Source organism: Lonchura striata, chromosome 18 (genome assembly GCF_046129695.1).
Source record: "Lonchura striata isolate bLonStr1 chromosome 18, bLonStr1.mat, whole genome shotgun sequence".
In the NCBI taxonomy this organism is placed as follows: domain Eukaryota; kingdom Metazoa; phylum Chordata; class Aves; order Passeriformes; family Estrildidae; genus Lonchura; species Lonchura striata.
This window is the reverse complement of record NC_134620.1, coordinates 11,224,816-11,249,721: the sequence shown is the minus strand read 5'-3', so window position 1 is coordinate 11,249,721 and position 24,906 is coordinate 11,224,816. Positions and strand designations below refer to the sequence as shown.

Here is a 24,906-nt window from a genome sequence, read left to right as displayed (position 1 = left end):
CCAGACCTCACCTGCTCACCTGGTTCCTCAGCTCTTGAACTGAAGCCTTGGACTCTTGCTCATGTGCCTAAATAAAGGACACCAGTGCTTTTAAGTATTTTAAGCCATGGAGATGGTCTTGCCATCCATGCAGAGTCCCCTCTGGCACTGAGGGTGCTGCCAGAGGGGCAGCTTGGCAGAAGATGATCTTGTCCCGAACCAAGCCTGGAATCTGGACTTGGGGCAGAACTTGGTTTTAAAAAGAATCCAAAATATTTTCTTGTTTTAGTTGCCAGCCCTGGCCTTGGTCTTTTGAACAAGCACCAGGTCAGATACGTCTCATGAGACTGGACAGAGCTGGAGGCACAGACCCCCTGGCCAGGGCCAGTGTCCAGCTGGCTGGGTTCAAGCTGACCAGGCACCAAGACCAGGAAATGAGAAGCAACCTCCAAGTGATGCTTTATAAACTGTGAGGAGCAATTTCTGTCATCCTTCCCCTTGCTGGGGGGCAAAGAGTAGATGTGGCCGTGGGTAGCTGATGGCCCAGGAAAGACCTCAGTGAGCTAATCTGGGAGCTGCTCCCATGGGAATGTCCAAGGACCCACCAGGCTTTGGCTGAACTGGCTGTGCCTCTTGCCCATCTTGTGTCTTTTCTGGCTCCTGCAGAGCATGGAGAGGAGGGAGGATGGCTCCAGGTGCTCCTGCCCCAGTGACTTGGTTCCTCCTTGGAAGCAGCAGAGCAAGGGGGAGCTGTCACCTGCTGGACCTGTACCCTGCTGCTCAGGTAGCCTTTGATCATCTTGGTCATGGAGGGGAAATTTGAAGTTTTCCAGTGCCTCTGGCTGTGTCATTTCCCCAGCACAGATTCACCTTGGGCTCAAAAGGAGGAGGTGGAGTGGCAATGGAAGGTGGGACACCTGGCTCAAGAGCAGTGCTGGTATTGCCCTGGGGTGAAGGTGTTGGACACCTCCTGGGGCTGGGCTGGAGGATCCCACAGTCTGTGGGAAATCTCCCTGTCCTGGGGTGGGGATGGGAAAGGTCTTGTGAGTCACTTCCTGGCTGGAAGGTGTCACTGCTGACAGGTAATAAAGTGAGCTCAGCTCCCAGGGAACTCCCTGACCTCTGTGTCTTCTGTCCTTGTCCTGAGCAGGGCCTGGAGTCTCTGGCACTGGGCAGCCCCTTTTGTGTGGCCCAGGACCTGTTTGGGGTGGGGCAGCTCGGAGCATCCCTCCTGCCAGCCCCTGTCCCCATTCCAGACCCTTTCCAGGCATTTCAGAGGTTCTTCATTTCAGAAGAACTCTTAGAGTAAATACCTGTAAACTCTTCCAGTAAATACCTGTAAACTCTTTCAGTAAATACCTGTAAACTCTTACTCTCCTGGAGAATTTGAGCCAAGGATCCACCTTCATCTTGGCCATAGGGTCTGTAAAGGGAATGAAACTTGGGGAAGCCCAGCATGACACCAGAGCAGGCAGCACACAGCACATCCAGAATGCCCCAGGCGTAGTGCTAAGAAATATTTATTTAAAAAAGCAAAGACATCGTAGGTGACACCAGTCACAGCAAAGGATCATTCATCACATTTGTCCTTGGACAATAAATTATGACATGTGGAGCATCATGGTGCCTTTTGGAAGAGGTTGCCATGGAGGGATGAACAGATCATTCCAAGCCCCTGATCTTCATATTTTCAAGCAAGAAAGTGCCCTGTGGGGCCACTCCAGCATCCTGCACCCTCCAGCTTTAATCCATGGATGGGTGTGGGAGAGAAAAGCCTGGGAGCACCTGGATATGGCACTGGGAAATTCTCTGAATGCACAGGAACAGACAAAATCCAAGATATAAATAACACTTTTTGCTCACAGAGGTAAGTAGACTAAATGCTAAATTCCAATATATTTCAGATGTTTCATCACATTATTTGTAATGTATGTTAACAAGTACAAAGCAGGGTTTGAATTTTTTTTTAAAAAGCTACATTACAATCAGGTTTTTTAGTTAATAAGCAAAGACTATTATGAAAGGTACAGTGACAATATTTGGTCTCTGAATTTTTAAAAAAGCTTAAGTTTCACAGTATCAAAAGTGCTTATTAAAGAAATGTAGTGTAAAAACTGTGATAAGATGGTTGTGGTTCTGATGATGAATAATTTAGTGGCTGAAAACCAGGTTACTGCAGCATTATACAAATTGAACAGTGCTCAGTTCACATAATTTCTTTTCATAACAATAAATATAAATAAATTTACAAGTAGTAATACTGCCTAGCACAAGAATAGACAGAAGCACAATACACAAGACTATAAACAAATCTATTTTTTTAAAAAATCCTAAAAATTGCCATAATTCCTAAAATCCTCTAGCCAGTGATCAGTTTAATAGTTCAGTAGTACCACTTCCTTCAGGGATGAGGACTTTTACAAATCTAGATATAACAGTGGTCTGCTAGGGAGGTGAGTTTTCCTTTTTTAGTGGTTTGGCTCCTTTTTTCCTACCTCCTAACAATAAATTAACAACAGTTATGTCAGAAAAGTGTTAGTGGTGCAAATGTCTCCAGGAACTGGGGGAAGTCTTTGTCCAATGTGGCAAATTAAGAAAAAATTACACACCAGGGGCACAATCAACCAACTTGGGCTGGCCAGCCCCTTGGCTTGTGGTGGCTTCTGTGACAGTGGTGACACAGCAGCTCCACCATGGTGTGGAATAAATTTAATTCCCTTAACTGAGTGTTTTTTAGCTCAGTTACATTCCAGTGAAAGTTCCTGCTGCCTTCCAGGTCCTTCTGAAGAGCTCCCCAGTCCCACAACACAAATGTCCATGCCCTTGCCATGGGAGAAAGTGGTTTTACAAGTCCCAGCTTGCTTTATTTTGGCCTCACACGCTGGAAGCAGCCAACACATCCCAAAGCAGGACGAGCCCTTGGAGCTTCCCGGTTGGATTTTAACCACGGGGAAGAACCGTCCCTTGGGATCCGTGGAACGGTGCCAAGCTCAGAGCAGAGGGATGGCTTTGTTGCCTTGGGGGTTCATGTACTGAGCAGCTGCCACATTGTCCAGGGTGGTGTAGGTGGTGTAAAGGCCAGTGACCTGCAGGTCGGAGAAGGAGCGGTCGCTGCCGCTGGACATGGGCGTGAGGCCGGGCGTGCCCAGCTCGCAGTCGGAGAGATGCAGGGGCGAGTTGCTGAAGGCACCCAGGGTGTCCAGGCTGAAGCTGTCGTCTTTCATCTCCTCCCAGATGTTCCCTGGAAAAGATGGAATCCTGCTCACAGCAGCACATCCCCAGGTCCCCAGGGCTGGGACTAAAGGGCTTCATTTGCTGCTTAAGGGTGGGACCACAGTGGTGCAAGGAGCAGCAAGTCTCATCCCCCAAATCCTGTGATTCCAGACCTTTCTCCAGCAAGTGTGTCTATCTCCCAAGTCATCTGCTTCCAGACCTTTCCAGACAGCATCTCTCTACCTGTGCTCTATGCAGGATCATGTTAGGCATTGCCACAAACCAGACAAGTTCTTCTTGCACAGAAGGAGAACCCCAAAGCATGAGCAGAGCTCTGTTTTCCCAAGGGCAGAGAGATGTGGTGTCCCACATCCAGCTGGTTTGACACCCCTGCTTCCACCCCGTGCAGTGCCTGCACTGGAGCCAGGAATGTGCTTTGCTGTGCCACCTGGCACAGGGACAAAATCCACTGAGGGTGACCAGGGAAGTCACCCTGCAGATGCCAACACCCAGCCTCATCCCAGAACATCCCACTGAGGATCCTAGTTGGATATTCAGTGACAAACACATCCACAGACCCCAGCTCTGCCCTCCCCCAGTGCCTCACCCCGTACCTTGCAGTGCGAAATCCATGATGCTTGGATCCAGAGCATCCACCTCGGTGCTCATGTCCACCGCCACGTTCGGGAAGTCCGGGGCGCGGCCCATGGGGTGGTGGGGCAGGGGGCTGTGGCTGATGTCAGGCAGGGTGTGCAGAGGAGGCGTTTGTGCAGGTGCTGGTGAGTTGGGGGCGAGGCGAGCCTGGGTCTGGAGCTGGTGGTGCAGCGGGAGGGACTGCAGGGACAGCGTCATGATGGGCTGGGGCTGGAGCTGGGACACGGAGATCCGGCCCAGCGGGGGCCCCTCGGGCTCTGCCTGCTTGTGGGGCCGCCTGCAGCTCTCGGGTCTGTCGGTGATCAGCTTGTCCAGCTCCTCTGCCCATTCCAGGGAGGGAAAGAGATGCTTTAACCCCTTTGTTCAAGCAGGGACTGCCCAAAGCACAACTGCATTTATGGCATGAACTGATTGTCACCATGCGGGACCCAGCACAGGCTGTGACCGTGCAGGGAGCAAAGAAATGCCACCTAATTCCTTCCCCAAATCCACTTCCATGGTAATCCCTGAGCTAAAGAATTGATCACAAAACTGCAGAGCAGCCCAACCACCCCTGATGGCAGCTCACCCCCAGCTGCAGAGCTTCTATGCTCAGAGAAAACACTCATAATTCTACTTATCTATAAGTACAAAAAAATTTCTGCTAATCTCCCAAATAGCTACAAAAAACTCCTGACTGTTTCAGTGGCCCTTTTGCTTTTAAACAAATAGCATGTAATTTATCACTGACTGCATGTTACTGATTTTGTAGCAAAAAACCTCCAGTTGATTTTGTCAATACCGAGCTCCTGAAAGCTTTGAAAATGTGGTTCTTTATAAATAAGAAATTATAAATAAGGGGAGGAATAATAAATAAATAATATATAAATAATAAATATATTAGTAGAAATATATTAATATGTATACTAATTTACTATAATTTAATTTGTAATAATTTATATTAGTATAATAATGTATAGTATATATAGTTTATATATGCACTATATATACTATATATACTTATATATACAGTACACTATAGTGTATATATATACACTATATATACTGTATATAGTAGTATAGTATAAATAATTTCTATTATTTAATGTAATTTATACTAATTTGTATTAGTAGAAATATATTAATATATATAATATATTGATATAGCTATAGATATATTGATATAATATATATATGATATTATAGATACATAAAATATATCTATATAGATATATAGATATAATGTTAGATGTGTATCTATATTAATATATAAGATAATATAGATAATAAATAGATATAAATGCATAATAGTTATACTAATAGAGTATTAAATAATATTAAATTCGATTTTATAAATAAGAAAATGTCATAGGAAAGGGAGAGTTTTGCAGAAGAGCAGGCAAGAAACAGCATTAAAATTCTTCTCTATGAAAAGCGCATTAAATGTGCCTTGATATTAAAATATTCCCACAAACAGTAACCCCGGATGCAGGGAGTGCCATGGACGTGCAGGATGGGGATGTGGGGCACCAGCCCTACCTGGGTTAGCCATGCTCCTGTGAATAGCAGCCAAATCCTTCCTCTTCCACTTCTGCATCTCCTCCTCCATCTTGTCGATCTTGGCGGGGTTGAGGGCCCAGAGGCAGCCCTTGCGGGACGTCCCGCTCAGTTTGTTCTCCACCTTCTCAAAGCACTTGTTCAGCGACAGGTTGTGGCGCACGGAATTCTTCCACCCATCAGGGGCAGTCTGTGAAGGGGCAGGAAGGGGTTAATGGGAGCAGCCGTGGTGTGGGGGGGATAAGGGGGCTGGGATGTGGCGTTTCCAAGGTCGGGAATGCTCAGGCACCTTGAAGTAGGGGAAGTGCTCCTTCATGAAGCTGTAGATCTCGCTCACGGGCAGGCTGCCGGTCTTGCTGTTCTTCAGCGCCATCGCGATCAAACAGCTGCGGGCAGGGAAACCAGCAATGGCTTGGAATCATGGAATCCTTGGCTGGGAAGGGACTTAAAGCTCATCCAGCTCCACCCCCTGCCACCTTCCACTAGCCCAGGTTGCTCCAAGCCATGTCCAACCTGGCCTTGGACACTTCCACAGCTTCTCTGGGCAGCCAGGGCCTCCCGACCCTCACAGGGAGGAATTCCTTCCCAATATCCCATCTAACCCTGCCCTCTGGCAGTGGGAACTCACTCCTCTTGTCCTGCCACTCCATAACTTCTGGTCTAGCAACCCTGGACCCACCTCTTCAGACACAAACAGCTGGGATCCTGGGATTTCTGTTCCCAAGGGCTCAGGATGAGCTGATTTAGAAGGGACCCACAAAGATCATTGAGTGCAGCTCCTGGCCCTGCACAGGCACCATCCTCAAGAGTCACACCACATTCCCAAAAGGATTTTCCAAACCCTTCTTCTTGGGCTCTGCCAGGCCTGGTGCTGTGACCACTTCCCCCTGATCCTCAGGTTTTATTCCTCTGTGCTGTTACTGTGCTGCTCTCTAGGAATTACTTTGCTTGTTCACTCCTGCTACCCCTCAGAGGCAGCTTCCACAGAACTCCTGCATGGATGAGGGGATTTTTGTTCCCTTCCAAAGGACTCAGACACCCCTGCAGTGTCACAGCCATCCCAGGACAGGCTGTAGGCATGCTCCCTGCTCCCCGCTCACCTGTAGGAATAGATGGGCTTGGGATAATGCTTTGGGTGCAGTTCCTGGGCAGAGTGGGGAGCCAGGCGTGGCTGGGAATAGTGTGGCTGTGCCCCATAGGATGTGTTGTAGATTGCTGCTGGGTTACACTGTGTGCAGAGAGAAAAGAAGGGAAATGTTGGATGCAAAATGCCCATGGGTATGTGGATTTAGGGATATTTTGGTTTTCTTTTAAAAGACATCTAGATTTGATCTTGGCAGGTTCTTCAAGACAGACAACAAGCACATACCAGTACCTGCTGGGGGTTCTGGGCCAGGGCAAACACCTGGTGGGAGTGAAGAGGAGGAGGAGGATGAGGAGGAGGAGGAGGAGGAGGGAAGAGCTGTTGCTGTGTTTGCAAACCAGGGGACAGCTGCCCACCCATGGCATAGGGGCTCATCTGCCGAGAGAAACACAACAGTCAAGGAATTATCACCACCTTGTCCCAGGAGCTGGGGCAATAATGAGCCACCAAGGCCTGCTCTTACATTGGCTCCATGTGCTGAAATGGAATTGAGGCCCAGGATTCCCTGTGGGAGGCTGGCCTGGACGTGGATCATCGCCCCGGGTGTCGAGTGCATCGTGCTCCCCACAGGACCTGGCGTGGAGAGAGGAAGGCAAGGAATGCTCCCATGGAAGCACAGTTCAGGGAAAGGGATTAATAGATGCAGCTGGGCACAGGGAAGTTCTGGAGTGGAGAATCCAACTTCTCTGGCTTTTCACAGCTTGCCCAGGTGACATCAGCTGCTCCAAAAACTTGTTAGACAGGGAACTAGAGGGGCAGCTGTTTAACAGCCCCCGGTGGTGACACAGACACTGTGTCTTACAAAAGAGAAACAACACATTCAGCATCAGCTGGATTTGTGCTCTCAGGCAGGCTGAGCTCTGTGATGTGTGTTTACCTAAAGGATGTTCACGAGGGAAAGCAAAGAGTTCAACAACACACGCTGCAAGGCTGCAAGAAGCAAAGAGGTGAGAGGTAAATGAGGTGCCCTTTGTTTTATCAGTGTTGAAACAATGCAGAAAGATTCATCATCTAATTTCAGAGCTGTTGAAAACCTCTGAAAGCCAGGACTTAAAATACCTCAACCCAACAGGTCACCAGCAGCTGCACTGAGCAGAAATTCCCATGGGATGTGAGTGTTGCCAGTGCTGGAGCTCTCTCCCTCTTGGAATGAGGGGAAGGCACCAGCAGAGCCCTCATGGGAAACCAACAGGCTCCAGGTCTTTGGACAGGAAGCAAAACGTAAAAGGCTAGGAAAAGGGAGCCTGAGGGGGAGTGGCAGGGCCAGGCTGTGCTGTTTGAGGAGCAGTTGCTCCCTATTCCCATTTCCCACCCCACAGTACCTGTCTGCTGGAGCATGGCATTCTGGGCGCCCAGGCTGAAATCCATTCTCCCACTGGCCATCTGTTGGAGCCGAGGCACATCCACGGATGTCAGCCAGGACAGGGACTGCAAATCCCCTGGGAGTTCATCCTCGCTCAGCTGGGACGGGTCTGAAGCCAGGAGTCTGCAAAGCAGCAGGGAAGGTTAGCAGGGAGCAGGGATGGGGCTGCATTGTCCCTGGGAAGAGATGGCTGGGGTGCCAAAGCTCCTGCAGGTCAGTGGGAAGAACCACCAGGCTGGAATTCTGTATCCAAATCCAGACGTGCCCTGTGGTTTTACAGCTGGTTACTGACACCCTTTACCTGGCCTTGTGTTCCTTTGTCCAGTCTGAAACACTCTGGTTAAGAAAACCTCTTGTGGAGCATTTTTAGGGGAAGAAGGCCCAGGAACCCAGCAGAGAAACTGCCTGGAAACAAATCCAAACTGATTCCTTATTTTCACACCTGTCAGAAATTTGCAGTCTTTTGGCTTTGATGGGGGAGAAACCAGGACTTAGAGCCTGATCATTCTGTATTAACCCTGCAATCCAGAGCCTTGGAAGGAGCTCTGTGCCCAGCTCCTGGGGAATGTGTGTGCTGCTTCTGCTGGAACACCTGGGAAAACTTTTCCCAGCCCCTGGATCCTGCCAGTGGTGACAGATCAGCAGCTGCATAAAAAGAACTTCACAGACTGAACAGCTGATATCTTCCATTCAGATATGTGAAGTTATTGATACTTAAAAAAACCAATTTTTAGGCAGTTTTTGACAGAGTAAAGGACCAGAATGAAAGGTTTGAGACTGGAGGCACCATATCTGCCAGGCACCAGCAACAACAGCAGGCACAGCTGTGACAGGCTGCTTTTGGTTTAAAGCTCTCCTTTTGACACCTTTTACATGTTCCAAATCACCTGTTTTGCTTTGCTTCTGATAGAGCATATGGTACAAAACGGGAATATTGGAATATATTTACAGTACTCAAAAATTCCTGTGTGGTCCGAACTCCCCATTAAAGTCGATAAAAGAACTCTTGCAAATGAAAGGCTAAATTAATTAATTTATGTGGAACAGTATTACAGCAGTCACTGGTACCTTGTGGAGTAAAGCAGTAATTAGGGCATGTCAGGAAGTTGTCACTCGACACCCGGGGTAAACCTAAAGGGATTCACATCCAGGAAAACATCTTTATCTCTCAGAAGAACATAATTTAGTTGGATGCAGTTGATTTTGCTTTCAAACCCTTTTGCTTTCAAGAGCTCTCAGAGATGTGTTAAAGTGGTGTCTGCTGCTGATGTGTGTTTGCTGCCAAATGATGCTGCAGAAATCTTAAATAAATCCGGTCTCTTGCTGAAGCATCTTTCATGTTTTACACGACTCTAAATCAGCTTAAAAGAACAAGGCAGAACTCCAGTGCCTGCCTGCCCTGGAGCTTTCAGCTCCTCTATTCAGGAATTCCAGAAACACCTATCAAGGCTCAGTGAACCTCTGTCGGGGAGATCTTTAAAGCAAAATGCCACTTGTTTGCAAAAGGATTTTTTAAAGGAGAAAAGGGTGGGGGGGGAAAAAATCAACACGGGACCAAGAGCCAAAGGGAAAAAAAAAAAAAAAACCCTCTTCAAATCTCCCTCGCAGCCGTGTTCTCTCTCCTACTGTAGTTATAGGGCAATAATTAGCATCGCCATGGTTACGCCATTAAAAAAATAAAGGGAAAAAAAAAGGAAAAAAAAAAAAAAAAAAAAAAAGAAGCCCATCAGGTGACGGCTCTCCCGGCGCGGAGATTGGCTGGATTGGAAGAAAACAGGGGCACGGAATGATTTGAAAACCGGGCAGGCTCGGGGTCGTTTGCAACAGTTGGCTCCATTGAGGGGGAGCCGCCGGCCCTTTGTGCGCCCAACGCCCGCGGCACGTGGCCCCCATTGTCTGTGGGCACCCCGCTTCATTGTGCCACCCCCAGCCGCTCCTTCCTCCGCAAACCTCCCATTAATCTGCCCCGAGTGACAGGCGACACACCACACACGTCCCCTCGCCATCTGGCACCCCGCGCCCTGCCGGCGCTACCGGGGTCAGCGCCCCTCCCCAGCCGCATTCCCGGCCCGGAATGCGGGAGAATCCTGCCTCGGCCTCACCCGGGATGCACCCGGCTGCCCGTGGGAAGGTGCGGCTGCGTGTCCCGCTCCAGGGACACGAACAGGGCCGAGGAAAGGGTCGGGTGTCGGCTGGGAAATCGCTGTCACTGTCATCAGGCTCTGCTTTAAACGGTTATGAAGATGCAGTTGTAGTTAATAGCTAGAGAAGAGTGCAAAATGGCTCTTTCTCCAAGTCAATGCCTTTCCTTTCCTTTCCTTTCCTTTCCTTTCCTTTCCTTTCCTTTCCTTTCCTTTCCTTTCCTTTCCTTTCCTTTCCTTTCCTTTCCTTTCCTTTCCTTTCCTTTCCTTTCCTTTCCTTTCCTTTCCTTTCCTTTCCTTTCCTTTCCTTCCCTTCCCTTCCCTTCCCTTCCCTTCCCTTCCCTTCCCTTCCCTTCCCTTCCCTTCCCTTCCCTTCCCTTCCCTTCCCTTCCCTTCCCTTCCCTTCCCTTCCCTTCCCTTCCCTTCCCTTCCCTTCCCTTCCCTTCCCTTCCCTTCCCTTCCCTTCCCTTCCCTTCCCTTCCCTTCCCTTCCCTTCCCTTCCCTTCCCTTCCCTTCCCTTCTCTTCCCTTCCCTTCCCTTCCCTTCCCTTCCCTTTTAAAACCACCTCAGCCTGTTCACTACACTTTTTAAAAAATGGATTCACTAGTTATCAGATTGACACTCTGTTAAAAATGAGGAAAAAAGCAAATTCAATCAGAATTACATCCCTGCCCATGGCAGAGGGTTGAAACAAGATATTTAAGGTCCCTGGCCAACCCAAACCATTCTGGGATTCTGTGTTTCCGTGATTTGATAATTCTATGATTCCATGATTTCAAGTTTAAAGATTATTCTTCAGGCTGCCTTCAAAATCAATGTTGAGATCTCTCATATCTTAAAGAAGGTGAAATTTTTAAGGATTCCCATTGCTGCCTGGCTGAGGAGTTTTAAGTCTGGGGATATTCTGTAGCATAAACCCAGCACAACTCCCAGGCCACAGGCTCAATGTGTGCCCTGCTTCTAGTGAAGAAATTCTAATTTAACTGCAGAAAAAGAGAGAGCCAAGCACAAGAATAACCAACATTGTCATCTCCTGGGGTTTAAATCTTCCTGAGCTGAAAATTGCCTGTGCCAAGACAGCTACAGATCCATAAGTGCATGTTGGAATGCCAGGTGGGATTGGATTCTGTTCCCCACCACTGTCCTGCTCATCACTTCGGAGGGTAAACTCCAGGAGGATAAACTCCAGGAGGATAAACTCCAGGAGGATAAACTCCAGGAGGGTAAACTCCAGGAGGATAAACTCCAGGAGGATAAACTCCAGGAGGATAAACTCCAGGAGGGTAAACTCCAGGAGGATAAACTCCAGGAGGATAAACTCCAGGAGGATAAACTCCAGGAGTCAGAGCTCCTGCCTTTGGCTGGGTGTTCACAGCCCCTGGCACAATGGGGCACTGTGGTAAAAGCAGCCTTTCAGTGCATGTAAATGAGATAAATAGTGATAGGCTGTAATTAATGCACTGCTGAGCCTCCCCTGCTCATTCCCAGGGCTCCTGGAACCCCGGCAAGGGGAGGCCGCAGTCCTGCCAGATGTGTTGCAAACGTGGTGTTGTTTTTCAGGGTGTGGTGGAATGATGCAACTCCACTTTTACCCCTCTGCTTTCAACTCTCTGCAGGAAAACATCCCCTGCTTCTGTTTCTCTCCTGGAAAGGCACCTGCAAGGATGAGAATCCAGAGGGTGCTGAGGGTCTAAAGCCCAGTCCTCCTGTGTATCCCGGGATGCTGATCCACACATCCTCCTCTGAAAAGTGCCTGGAAAACTGGGTGTGATATAGAAATGCTCCATGGCACTGTTAGTCTGTACAATCTGCTCTGGAGTTTTCCGCCCAAAATATTTATCCCATCAGGATAATTGGATCAGGAACACCTTGGAATCAGACTCCTTTCAATATCTGATGCTGGGCTCACCTGGCAAAGTTCACCAGAGCCTGCCAGCAGCACAAAATCCTCACTCACAGCAACCTAAAGGTATCTTCACCTTTTTCTCCCCACCATCAAGAGCATCCTGCTGGCACAATGTGGAATTGGAGTCATTCCTGGCCTGACCTCGCAGGAGTTTAACACCAGAGCTGGATCTGAGTCTGTACTACAGTGGGGCTTTGCCAGCTTCCCTCAGGCTGAGCTCAGGGTGGTTCCTCACCTTGGGAACCACTGCCAGGGGAATTATCCATGAATTATCCACCTCCCTATTGCATGGGATGGTGAACTCATGCCTGGAGACTGCAAGGATCGTCTCCTCAACAAGCCATCACCTCCACCTGGAACAGAGCCAGGCCAAAACCCTGCAGCTGCATTTGGGATATTCCATGGTTTTCAGTCTCACTCAATTGACAGCTTTTTCCCATTTTCAACACTGCCACCTGAGTTTTTAGCCCAGGCTTAGGTGACACAACTGCTCAACAGGCAGGAGCAATTGGGTGATGGGTTCTTAATTAGCTGTTTGCAATGGTTTATCTGGTCAGAGACAACTGGACAGAAAGAGTCCAAAGAAAACTCTTCTAGAAATGGTGTTTTCCTTTGTCTGGGATTACACAAAATCCTCAGGGAAAAGCACAGAGAGTTCTTATAGGCAAGACAAGGAAAAGATTTATATTGTGACTCTCCAGCTGTGTCCATGGTGAGAAGGATCCTCTGTTTCACTGAATGATTCAACTTCCCCATCTCCTTCAGCTCCTCATTCCAGCTGCTCTGCTCCTTCCCTTTATGCCCTTCCCCTCCCAGGTGCTTTTCCCCCACTGTTTTCTGGTTTCCACACTCACAATTAGCTGTCCCTTTCAACTTCTTTTTGCCCCAGCTCCTCTCCTGTTTTACTCTGCAGCTCCCAGAGTTTTTGGTCTGTGATTCCTCCCTGAAGGCACAACACACACCCAGTCCCAAACCATTGTCCCACCCCTTCTCTCTGTGTTCAAGATCTCCAAGTTATTTCTGGCCATGATGAAAATCAGAACAAAATATAAGCAGCTTTCCAGGGATAAACAGAGTCCCTCCTTATCCATAACTCAAAAAACATTGCATTATCAGAACAAAAACTAGGGAGGAAAAAGCAAATTAATATCATTAACCTGGCAGGTGGTGATGGTCTCCTTTCCTTGCACCACGCTGGACTCTCTAAAAATCCTCTGCAAAGGTACTTGAACAGGCTGAAGGTACTAAGAACAGGCTACAACTGCACTCCTGGAGCTTTTTACCATCCCAACTCCCCATTTCACTACCCCCATTACACCAGTTCACTATGGGACCAGTGGAAACTGGATTACAGTCAAATGTGTAATGCTTAAACCCAAGAGGAAACGAGAGGTGATGGCAGCACTGCACCCCCAGCCACTCATTCCCTGCTCTGCTCTAACCATCCCTAGGCTGGGATGTACCAAATACAGCTGGGATCTGACTCAGGAACCTGTTTGGTAAAAAATCCCAAACCAAACAACCCAAAAATCAACTTTTTGACCGATGTGAGAACAAAGCAAAAAGTGTTGAAGCATCAGGCACTACAGGGATGTTTTATATGAAAAACAGGACCATGGTCTGACAGGGAAGCTACTTTTTCCTTGGAAATTGCTGCTCATTAGCACTGGAGCCTCGTGTAGGTGTGAGTGCAGTGTAAAGGGAATATCAGCTCTACAACCTGTCCCTGGGCAGGGCTCTCAGGAGCCCCTCAGTCACTGGGACTGCAGCAGCTCCTCTTCCTGCACTTGTCAGTGGGTGCCAGGAGCCTCTGAGATCCCCCAGGAATGCTGGAGAAGTCCCAGTTCCCTTTGTCTTTTGGCCAAACACCTTTGTGAGGTAAGGGATGAGCCCTTTCTGCTCCCCCGGGACCCCGAGGTGCTGCCCCAATCCAGCCCCTCCAGCTGCGCCGTCACCGCGGGACCTGGGGAGAATTTTTATTCCTCCAGATCAGCACATTTCAGGAGTGCCGAGGAAACAGTTGTGCTAATCCACTTAAATCAATCCAGTTTGACTGATTCCTTGGAGGTTTCTCACTTTTTTTTTTTTTTTCTTTTTGGAAAGAATGAAGCAACTCCCGCGCTGGAATTCCTGGGACACTCGGAGTCATTATCTCACTGCCTGTCAGACACGAATGTCACAGGAATGGACACTGGCATTTTCTCCAGGAACAATTAGGGTGTTGTTAGTGATGCATTTGTAACCTTTTGTACACTCCCATCCATCCATCCATCCATCCATCCATCCATCCATCCATCCATCCATCCCAGGGCACAGAGGTGTCACTTCCTCTCCAGAAACCCCAGTGTAAAAAAAAAAAAAAAAAACCCCAGAGATAAGAGCACAACAAATGTGCTCAAATTACAGATTTGTCATCTTTTTCCTGCCACATCTGGAATTGATGCAGTACAGCAGTCCTGTGCTTCTTAATCTCATTTTACACTAAATTATGACAACATAAAGTAATTAAGGAAAATATTGATCAGACTAATGAGCTAATGAATATAGAAATATTTTTAAGAATCAAAGAGATAATTAAAATGGGGTAAAGGACAATATAATCCACTAATATATTGAATTGTTAATTATTAAACCTTTTGATCAAAAATATGTAATTTAAAGCTTAATTCCTGTTTAACATATAGAAAATGCATTCAAAATTCTCCACAAGGCTTCTGTCAGCTGGAAATACATAATAACACAAAAAAAAAAAAATAGAAAAGTGGTCCTTACACCAAGTATTATTGAATCAGATCTTAAAATCAAAATGACAGATTTTATATTTCAATTCAAAATATTGCCTGGATTGCTACAGGGCCCAGGAGCTGAAGAACCTGGATTTCCAGGAATCAGCCCATAAACTCCATGGGAAAAACCTGGAGCTGGCTCCTAAAATTTGCACAGCTCTGTGCTGGAACCACCACTCCATAGAAAACTTGTGGTCTGCTGGTGCTGTGATTTAAAATCAAATTACTGGCACTAAAACACGTTAAATTATTAATTATGATTGACAAGGATGAAGTGCTAAGGGTTAAAAAAATCTCAGTGTGTTACAATTTTCTACTTTCATTCCCTTAAATGCGATATGGAATCATTAGAAATATTTGGCAGTCCTACGAGGGTGAATATATTGAATATGGTGGTATTTTCTGTAGGAAATGAAGAGAGGCAGCTGCTAAAATGAAGAATTATTTTGCATTGCAGCCAGGCAGTGACAGCACCACAAAAACAGGCAGTGGAGGAGATCTGATGGCCCTTAATCATCCCTGTGCTGTTTTATATCCCCCAGCTCACTGGTGGGAGGGTTATTTGCCTAAAATCATTTTACAGGGCTGCAAAAAGTCCTGGGATTTCACACGGCAGCCAAAAGCAGCCCAAACCTCACCAGCACCCTGAGCCACAGCAAATTTACTGCAGACGCTTCGGAGCTGCACAATTCAAAACCCTGTTCAAATCAGATTTTTTGCCACGTTTATTTTTACAAAAAATACCAAAAAAAAATTAAAAAAAAATTTTTAAAAAATCCCAAGTTTTCCAGCTTTAAGCACAATCTGCCTGCAAGCTGATGGGTGCCTGGGGTTTGGATCCCCTCCCTTCCCAGCCTTTTCCTCCTCGCAGCAAAGCCGGGGCTCCTCCAAGTCCAACTGTCCCATTGAAAGGGTCCAAATGAGACAGAAGAGTATTCTCAGCACAGCCCCAGCCTCGCACTCGTTAATTGGAGGCCATTCCCCATTTTGTGGAGCCTTGATGCTCCCCCATGGAGAACTCGGGACTGTGGGTTCCAGTCTTGGACTGTGGTGACAGCAGGAGAGTAAACAGAGCTGATAGAATTTGACAGGTCTATTCTTTTCTTAAAATCATTCAGTCTAAAAGATTTTCTTTTACATAATCCAAAGTGTTTTCTCATGAAGTAGGACAAATACTGCTCCGCATTTATGGTGCAGTTCAGATTTTATGCATTTTTATCAGAATTTGCCACTATTAAACGAGGTCAAATCATTCGTTTTAAAGCCGCGGTAAAGAAATCACAAGTGGGTGAAAAACTTTAGAGAACTGAGTTCAAAACATTTCACAGAGGACCCAAAGCTGGTTTTTAAAAAGAGGAAAAGAAAGTTATGATTTTTTTTTTTACTGCAATAAGAGAAATCCTATCTTTCTCCCCAAAAAGCCTTTTTTTGTTTTTTTTCCCTGCAGCTCTGAGTTAAAGAACAATTCTCTCCCTAAAAAAAGGACTTTGTTAAGGTGGTGAATTCTGCAGGGCACTGAAGATCCAACCTTAAATCCACATCCCCAGAAGTCCCTCTCACCCACCCCCTTCCTTAAATCCCAAATAATTTCTTCACCAATATTTACGTAGCCAAGAAAAATGCCCAGAGCAAACAGTGCCTCGGGAAAGAGCAAAACCAGAGGCACAAACCTTTTCCCCAGAGGCTGCAGGGACTAAAACAAATCCCTTGTTGAGCTGCAAGAGGCTGAGCTGCAGCCTTTGCATTTTGAATAGAGAGAGGCCAGGAGAAGAATACCTGCAGCAGCCCCAGGAAAGGTTGCAAACCCCTCAGGCTGGGAGGAATGAATCTCTCGATGCTCATTTTATATAAAAAAATTAATTCATTTTCTTCAGCTTTGCTCTCTGTTTTGTTGTGAGGACTGGGACATGTTGTGTGTGTTCTGTATTTATTGGAGCTTTGCATCATGTGACAAAATGTAACCTAACATAACCCAGGGCTCTGTAATTCATGCAGAACTCTCCTGTAACCTCTAACAATGCTTTGAAATGATAAATGGAAGCACGGTGGTGCAGGTAAATTAAATTATGAAAGGCTCTTGGCAAAGCCAGGTTTGTTCCCACCCATATTAAAAGCCCTTTGACATGTTGTCAGTGCTTTGGAGGGCTACACAAGTGCTTGTTTTAATTAAAAGCTCCTCCAGTGTCTCTTGTTTAGTCTCTCCATGACTTCTCCACAACAATGCAAAAAGAGATCTGCATGGGAACTTTTAAACTATTATATTTTAACGAGAATATCCTTCTGTGGCAACGCTTGCGCAGGGCAGAGAATTTAGAGAGAGGTCAGCCCAAGTTTTGAAGGGATATTTATCAAATATAGGTTAGTATGAAAATCAGAGCATCATAGAATTATGGAATGATTATGGATGTAAAAGACCTCCAAGATTAGCAAGTCCAGCCTTCACCCAAATGCCACCATTGTGAATACTTTAAACAGGAATGTTTCTAAATCAGGAATGCATTGTAACTGGCCATCAGCCTTAGAAATCTTATTTAGAGTGGAGGAATAATTCAGATAGCTTAAAAAAAAAATAAAGAAGGAGAAGAAAAGTGGATTTCTACATGCTAAAAGGATTTTTTAGGAGGCAAGTAGGAAGCAGGAGGAGTTGGCAGCTGTGCCAGTGGGGTGCACGTTTTGAAACGGATAAAACCTCACCTGTACTCCTGCGAGGGGTGGTGGCTCTGCCCTGAGTTCCTAATGATTCCTGACATTATGGACGGGATTTCGCTCTCTATCATCTCCTGGGGAAGCAGCAGAGGCAGCGGTCAGCAGCAGTAGCTATCCAGCACTTCAGCAGCGCCGGGAGCCACCGGCCCCGGCCGAGCCCCGGCACCGGGCACCGGCACCGGGCACCGGCACCGGGCACCGGCACCGCCGGCTGCGCTGCCGGCGCTGGGAAAGGCAGGAAAACGCTTCCCGGGGGATGATCCATCCAGAGAGGGACCCCTGAGGGAGGGACAGCTACCGACAGGGCTGAGGGGACCGGGAGCACCGAGCCAGCCGGGAGCGCTCCCGCCTTGGGCTGCTCTTATCCCCTCCCCAAGCAGCATCCGTCGCGTTTTGGGGGAAAAAGCTGCGGGAGCTGCAGCGGTCCGAGCGCGCCCGGGCTGCCCGGGGATGAGGGGAACCGGGAGACCCCAGCTCTGGATGCTCAGAGATGGAAAGGGAGCCCGGGAGAATCCCAGCACCCCACGGGTGGAGGGAGCCTGGTGGTTCCCGCGGATGGAAAGGGAATCCCAAATCCGGGAGAATCCCCAAACCGCTGCCCTAGGGATGGAGGGAGCCGGGGAGAACCCCAGACCCGCTGCCTCGGAGCTTCAGGGGGAGACCCGCTCCCCAAACCCGCTGTCCCGGGATGGAGCGAGCCCGGGGGTCCCGGTGCCTCGGGATGGAGCGAGCCCCGGGACTCCCAGCCCCGCTGCCGCGGGGATGGATGGATGCAGGGAGCCGGGGGTTCCCCATCCCCGCTACCCCGGGACGAAGGGAGCCCGGGGCTGCCCATCCCCGACCCCCCAAGCCCGCCGGGCGCTCCGTGCACCAACCTGTCGGGCGGGGCCCCGGGGCCGCCCGGAGCTCGGCGGGCGCTCGGTGCGCGGGGCGGGCGGCGGGGCCGCGCTCCGGCCCCGGTTTAAATTTCCCTCTCCGGAGCTGTCCAGCCCCGAGCATGCGCGGCCCGGCCCGGGGTCAGCGCCGGGGCAGGGCCGGGCAGGGCCGCCCCCGCCCCCGGTGCCGCCGGTGCCCCCGCCCCGCGGTACCGGGCAGGGCGGCGCGTCCCAACGGGGAGCGGCGGATGAGCAGCGGGAAAAGCGCTGATTGACCCAACTTTGTGCAACTTTCCGCTGGGAGCAGGGGGAGGGATCCGCCCGTTCAAACGGGCACCGGCGGGAGGAGAGCGGAGCGGGGAGGGGGCGGCTCGGGGGAACCGGTGCCCAACGCCCGGTGCCCGGTACCGGTGCTTAGTGCCCGATGCTCAGCGGTCGGGACCGGGAGCTCCGTCTCCGGTACCCGGTGCCCCGCTCGGCGCTGCGGGAAGCGGAGCGGAGGCAGCGGCCGGAGCCGCCGGTCCCCGCCGGTCCCCGCCGCCGGTGCCGGGATGGCCGCGGGAGCGGGAACGGAGCCGGGACAGCCCCGGGCAGGCAGCGCCGGGTCTGAGCCTCAGCGCTGCGGGAGGTGAGGGATGGGGATGAGAGGATGAGGATAGCAGGGATGGGGATGGCAGGATGAGGATAGCAGGGATGGGGATGGCAGGATGAGGATGGCAGGATGAGGATGGCAGGATGGGGATGGGAGGGATGAGGATGGCAGGATGAGGATGGCAGGGATGAGGATGGCAGGATGAGGATGGACAGGATGGGGAAGGCAGGGATGAGGATGGCAGGATGAAGATAGGAGGGATGAGGATGGCAGGATGAGGATGGCAGGATGAGGATGGCAGGATGAGGATGGCAGGATGAGGAAGGCAGGGATGGGGATGGCAGGATGAAGATGGGAGGATGAGGATGGGCGGGATGAGGAAGGCAGGATGAGGATGGCAGGATGAGGATGGCAGGATGAGGAAGGCAGGGATGGGGATGGCAGGATGAAGATGGGAGGATGAGGATGGGCGGGATGAGGAAGGCAGGGATGAGGATGGCAGGATGAGGAAGGCAGGATGAGGATGGCAGGGATGAGGAAGGCAGGATGAGGAAGGCAGGATGAGGATGGCAGAGATGAGGAAGGCAGGGTGCTGAGGCCCTGGCACAGGGTGCCCAGAGAAGTTGTGGCTGGGGATGTCCAAGGCCAAGCTGGACAGGGTTTGGAGCAATATGGAAAGAGAATCATTCATTCAGAGCACTGTAATTCTCCCTCCTCTTTCACCAGAGCCTTTTGAAGCATGGCTCAGCCATCAGAGAGTGAAGTCTGATGATAATGACACAAATTTAGGACAGTGTTACCTCCAAGTACCAGAAAGACATGGATCAAACATCTGAGCCAAGGTCAAATCCCACATCAGCAGAGATCCAGCTCCAGAAAACATTGGCTTAGACTGTCCAGGTCTTTTCTTGAGACCAGATTTTATTTCCTATAAACCCATCATCAAAACAGGGACCAACCTTCCCTGTCAGGAAAGTGGCCTCTAAGCAGAAGCAGTTTGAATTCTGTGATGACACTGGGTGCTTTGGGCTCAGCACAGCAAGGCTGAAATTTGGAAATACTCCCAATATCCTGCACAATGAAAATGCACAAGATCCACGATAAATGTATTTCCTTGTGCTTGCCAGTTTACCACAGAGTAGAGAGGGGATGAAATGTGAAGACAGAACTTTTTTTTCTGCTCTTAATGAGAATCTGTTCACTTTGATGAGCATCAAATCTCTCTCTGTTAATTGCTGTCAATAGAAGTGGAGATTAATCAATACTTCTATGAATCAATGCCTTTATCAGGCACCTCTGGAGAACTGAAATGAGAGGAAAAGTCACAGCACTGGCAGAGCCTCAGGCATGGAGTTTGCACAGTTGCAAGTGTTCCCTTAATTACAGGCTGCATTAATTAACGTTGGGCTGTAACTTATTAAAAGGTCATCTCAGAGTCGTCACAGCCTCCAAAAACACTTTAAAGAATGCGTTCCTGTGGCTGAATATTTGCAGGATTAAACACAACCTTCCTTCCAGATCTCCTTGGAGCCTGTTCAAGACATTGGGCTGAGCTTTCCCCCCGGCTGCTTTCCTTGCAGGAACACTTTCCATGCAGGAGCTGCTTTCCCCTCTCAGGTGATCTGCAAACTTTAGAAGGGCAGGTGAGGAGCCAAGGGTGGCTCCTGCCCTGTTTGCTCACCTGCAACGGGGAGGGATGAAGGGCTTTGCTCTCCAAAACCTGCAGGAGCAAGTTCCAGCAAGGAGAATTCCAGTTAATTGGTGCAAGGAGCTTTTTCACAATGGGGGAAGGCCAACACTGCAATGAGCACTGGGGAGTTTTTGGGTCCCTGCCCTTGGAGGTGCTGGAATTGGACAGGACAGAGTTCTGAGGAGTTTGTGGAGTCACAAAACGGTTTGGGTTGGAAGGGAGCTTAAAGCTCACCTTGGTTCAGTCCCTTCCATAGCCCAGGAGTCCCTTCCATAGCCCAGGAGCTCCAGCTGGTCCATGTTCCATCAGGTCAGCTCCAAGCTGGAGCTGCAGAACTGCAGGCTGACGGTTGGACTTAAAAAAAATTGGGTTTTTTGCACTTGGTTTTGGTGTTTTCTCACCAGTTCCTGTCAGGCTGGAGAAATGATGCATGGGAACGGCATGGAAAGGAATATTGGGGTGTATTTTCTCCTGGTATCCATCAGCTCCATTTCTTTCTGTGATTTAAAATACAAGAACACAAGAGATGGACAATTTCTGGTTATATTTGTATTTATCATTATCTCAGTTAAGGAATGGTTCACATTCACCTCTCACAACTAAAGTTGTTTTTACAGTGAATATTAGCAGAGAAATGTGCATTAGGTTTTCCTGTTGATCCAATTTCTGTCTGACTTATTTGGTGGCATGAAAAATCACATGTAACCTTTAAATTAACATTGTTCAGCAATTAGCTTCTTCCTTTCTTTGAACTAACAGCTTTGTAGTAAACAAACAATGCAATCAAACAGCAGAAGTAAAATAGGGATTTGTTTTTCAAAGGCGTTCACTATCCTTTGTATGAATTTCTCCTGAAATATCTTTAATTTCTATAGATTTTATTTTAAACTGTAGGAATTTCTTTTGGATGACAAACTGAATTCATTTTGCTACCAGCTGAGGTCATCATAAAACAAGTTTGGTTTATTTTCCACACTTTCCACTGCTTTAGGAGAAAAGTAGAGGGGAAAAAAGGCAAGAGAGAGCTGAGAAACCTTCAAAAGCAGAGATTGATGAGAACTCTGTGAAGATTTTGGTGACCTCTGCGTCAGATTGGAAAATCAAAATATTTCCCCCACCTCAGGCAGTTGGGACTGGGACCTGTGGTTTTTGTGGTGAACCCAGAATGGCTGAAAAGCAGCTTATTCATTGTTTATTCATTGTCATTTTTTGTGGAAGGACATCGGTGTGTCCTGACCCTGGATCTTCCTACTCCTCGCTTGGGTTTTTTTTTCTGATTGTGGTTTTTATCCCTCTCCTCCCGAGCACCTAAAACATGTGGGGAAAATCCTGATGTGAATTCAGCTCTGAGAGCATTTAGTGCTTCTTAGAGAGGAATAATTTCCTTCCACGCTTCAATCCAGCTTTGTTTTATGGGAAACATTGGATTTTTTTTTTTTTTTGAGCTCCTCCTTTATTTACCAAATTTAATTTATCCCTACAGAAGTGAAATATTCTATTCACATTTTAAACTGCAGCTCCATCACTCGGATTCTCAGTCCCTGATGGAGATGGGAATTTGGGTACACTTCATCCTCTTTCCAATGCCCAGATTTGGGATTGTATCCTCACCCCCAGAGATGAAAAGCAGCTCTTCCCATTGCCCACAGGCTCTTTTCCCAGGATTTCTGCATTCATATGGGAATGAAAAATGTGCAAATGGATTCAGTCCAAGCCACTGGAAACAGGAAACTCTGCAAGCTCCCTCCTTTTATCCCCCTGCGAAAGCAGTGACCGTTTGTTTTATTTCAGGATACTGTATCCTAACAAATTATCCTTAAAAATCATTTGGTGTGAAATTGCAGATTAATCCCACCGGGGTGGGGGTTTAGCCCTCGTCTGGCCACTTGGGAGCACACAGATGGTGGCAGGGAGTGTGACAAAAGGCACAAGCCCTGATGAGATGCATGGATGTAACGGACAGAAAGCTTTTCCTCATGGCCAAGGTGAGGAAAACACCGGAGCTCCTGGAGCCTGCCTCCTGCTGGGAGAGCTCTCCTGGAAAATCTGCTCTGCAAAAGTTTGCACTGGCTCCCAAACAAAGGGAAACCTGCTCTGACTCCCTTTAAAATCCCATTTTTACTTTCCAAACAACGAGAAACCTGCTCTGACTCCCTTTAAAATCCCATTTTTACTTTCCAAAGGGAAACCTGCTCTGACTCCCTTTACAATCCCATTTTTACTTTCCAAAGGGAAACCTGCTCTGACTCCCTTTAAAATCCCATTTTTACTTCCTAATGCTGTTGCTACTTTTCTTATTCCTTTTATTTTCCCTCATTGTTTTTGTTTTATTGCATCTTTAGGTGGCAAACACCAACAAATGGGGATTCCTTTCAGAGTCTGGCAGCTTCTTGTTCCCAAAATCAATCCTGTCTATCCCACGGGGAAAATTATGTCCTGCATGTGAAGTGCTGCAAGTCTGGCCTGGGGGAAATTAATCTTGATCCTTGTGAAATGACGTTGCTGCCCTGCACAGCCCTGAAAATTCCAACTGCCAGCTGAGCTACTCCCTGATTTTAATGTGCAATTGTTCTTACTTGGGAGGAGAATCCACGGTGCTGCCTGTTCCTGGTGGGAATTCAGGTGTGTGAGTGCAATGCCCCATCCCTGGCAGTGCCCACGGCCAGCCTGGCACAGTGCAAGGGGTCCCTGCCCCTGCAGGAGTGGAACAAGAGGAGCTTTAAACCTCTTCCAACCCAAACCTCTCTGAGATTCCATGATTTCCCTGGAAAAACGGGCCTGGGGCTTCTAAATGCCCAAATCCTGCAGAGCCAGGATTGTTTGTGCTTTAAGAGCTGGCAGAACCCCAAACCCAACCCACAAAACCTGACAATATATTTATTATTTACGAAGTTAAACCTAAGCTTAGCACAATTTTCACCTCTGTGAATGCACTGCAAGAATATTTTGCTCAGATTTGTGTCTAGTCTGGGGCAAAATGAGTTTATAGGTGCTATAATTGTGCAGTGGTTATTATATACAATAATACGAAGCAATGAAATTAGAACAAATCTGTGTATTATGTCAGCATAGATTTAATACTTTTATTTTGCATTTAGGGGGGTGAAATAAATACATCTGAAATTCTATTTTTTTCCCAAAAACAGAGGGCTATCAATATGCTGTTGGCTGATGGATGTAATTTCTAACTTATTTTGTCATTGGAAAGGAACTTAAGCCCCAAAGCACACAAAATTGTCACTTCTGATCTCTTTATTGCTCTTTTGTAGCTTTTTGTAGTGGTTTATTTACAGCTGAGGAACCGTGCAGAGAATCCTGTGTAGGTCTCACCTATTTCTTCATTACAGTAATGAGCCTTTCCTTAATTAATATCCCTCATTGTTTCAGCAAATCCCCATGGGTTGTGTCATGCAGATAATGGCAATCAGTGCTTTTTCTGTCTCTGTGCTCAAATGAAGTTTTTTGTCTTAGTAGGTGAAAAGGAAAGAAGAAAAAAAAAAGGAGATTTTGAAGCTCTTTGCTTCCATCTTTGGGCAAATGCACAACTTTTTGTTGTGGGAGCAATGAATGTTGAGTGACTGAAGAAATATTTTGGGAAATTCTGGAGGCACAGCTCATGAAAACCCAACCAGCTGCTGCACCCAGAGCTGGAGCCCAACTTTGAGAGATCCCACTCTGCTTCCCAGCAAGGGAATTCCATTGGCCCAGGGATGGTCTGAGCATCCCAGTCTGGCCATGATTAAATTGATATTTCTTACACAAAACCGCAGAAGATGATGGAGAATGCCAAAGTCTGGTTTGGGACTGGAAATGTTGCAGAGCTTAAAACTCCTGGTGGCATCAAGGGTTTTCAACCATGACTGCAGCTGCTCAAGTAGAACATTCTTCAAGGTTTGTGGAGAAGTGTTAATAACAAACACACAGTTTTTTTATTGGTTTTTATTTCTGCAACGTTTTCAGTGTATCACAAACACATTTTATCTCAAATAAAAAATGACACCCACAGGATGTCAGAGTAAAATCCAAATATGTACAGCCCAAATTCAGTCTGATCAATCCTTTCAGAAGGGACAGAAGGTTTGGTTTCCATTTCCTTCCTGGTTTCTGTAAATCTTTGGTGAATATTGGTTCCACCCATGCACCACCCCTCAGAAAAGAGGGATATGACCCGACTTTCCTGCCAGGTGTTCCAGAGTTTGGGGTGTTTTCAGGGATCCCTGGTTCTGGAGATTTGTGTAACTATTCCTGGGTGGAAGCATCCATCAGCATCCAGCAGTGACCATTCCTTTGGAGCCAGTGAGCAGAGAGAAGCCCGTGAGTA

General features: G+C 47.9%; 1 protein-coding gene and 1 long non-coding RNA gene across 2 annotated transcripts; one reads left to right on the top strand and one right to left on the bottom strand.

The window, feature by feature from the left end:
* Nucleotides 1–20: 20 nt before the first annotated feature.
* Nucleotides 21–1,090, top strand: LOC144247214 (uncharacterized). The gene is made up of 2 exons (XR_013340929.1): nucleotides 21–763; nucleotides 844–1,090. It is a non-coding gene; the product is annotated as an uncharacterized LOC144247214 (long non-coding RNA).
* A 1,818-nt stretch (nucleotides 1,091–2,908) lies between these two features.
* Nucleotides 2,909–7,924, bottom strand: FOXN4 (forkhead box N4). The gene is made up of 8 exons (XM_021544587.2): nucleotides 7,849–7,924; nucleotides 6,990–7,099; nucleotides 6,758–6,901; nucleotides 6,483–6,610; nucleotides 5,672–5,768; nucleotides 5,365–5,572; nucleotides 3,807–4,166; nucleotides 2,909–3,220 (listed from the first exon to the last, which is right to left on the bottom strand). The coding sequence occupies exons 1-8, from the start codon at nucleotides 7,907–7,909 to the stop codon at nucleotides 2,970–2,972; spliced, it is 1,359 nt and encodes a 452-aa protein (XP_021400262.2). The 5' UTR covers nucleotides 7,910–7,924; the 3' UTR covers nucleotides 2,909–2,969.
* Between the last annotated feature and the right edge of the window lie 16,982 nt (nucleotides 7,925–24,906).

What these genes read in the sequence shown, in the direction of transcription:
- FOXN4 (XM_021544587.2), bottom strand. Translation starts at nt 7,909, where the DNA reads ATGGCCAGTGGGAGAATGGATTTCAGCCTGGGCGCCCAGAATGCCATG. An exon ending in TTTCAGCACATGGAGCCAAT is followed by an intron (nt 6,902 to 6,989) that starts GTAAGAGCAGGC and finishes TTCTCTCGGCAG; the next exon opens with ATGAGCCCCTATGCCATGGG. An exon ending in AGCACTTCCCCTACTTCAAG is followed by an intron (nt 5,573 to 5,671) that starts GTGCCTGAGCAT and finishes GCCCCTTCACAG; the next exon opens with ACTGCCCCTGATGGGTGGAA.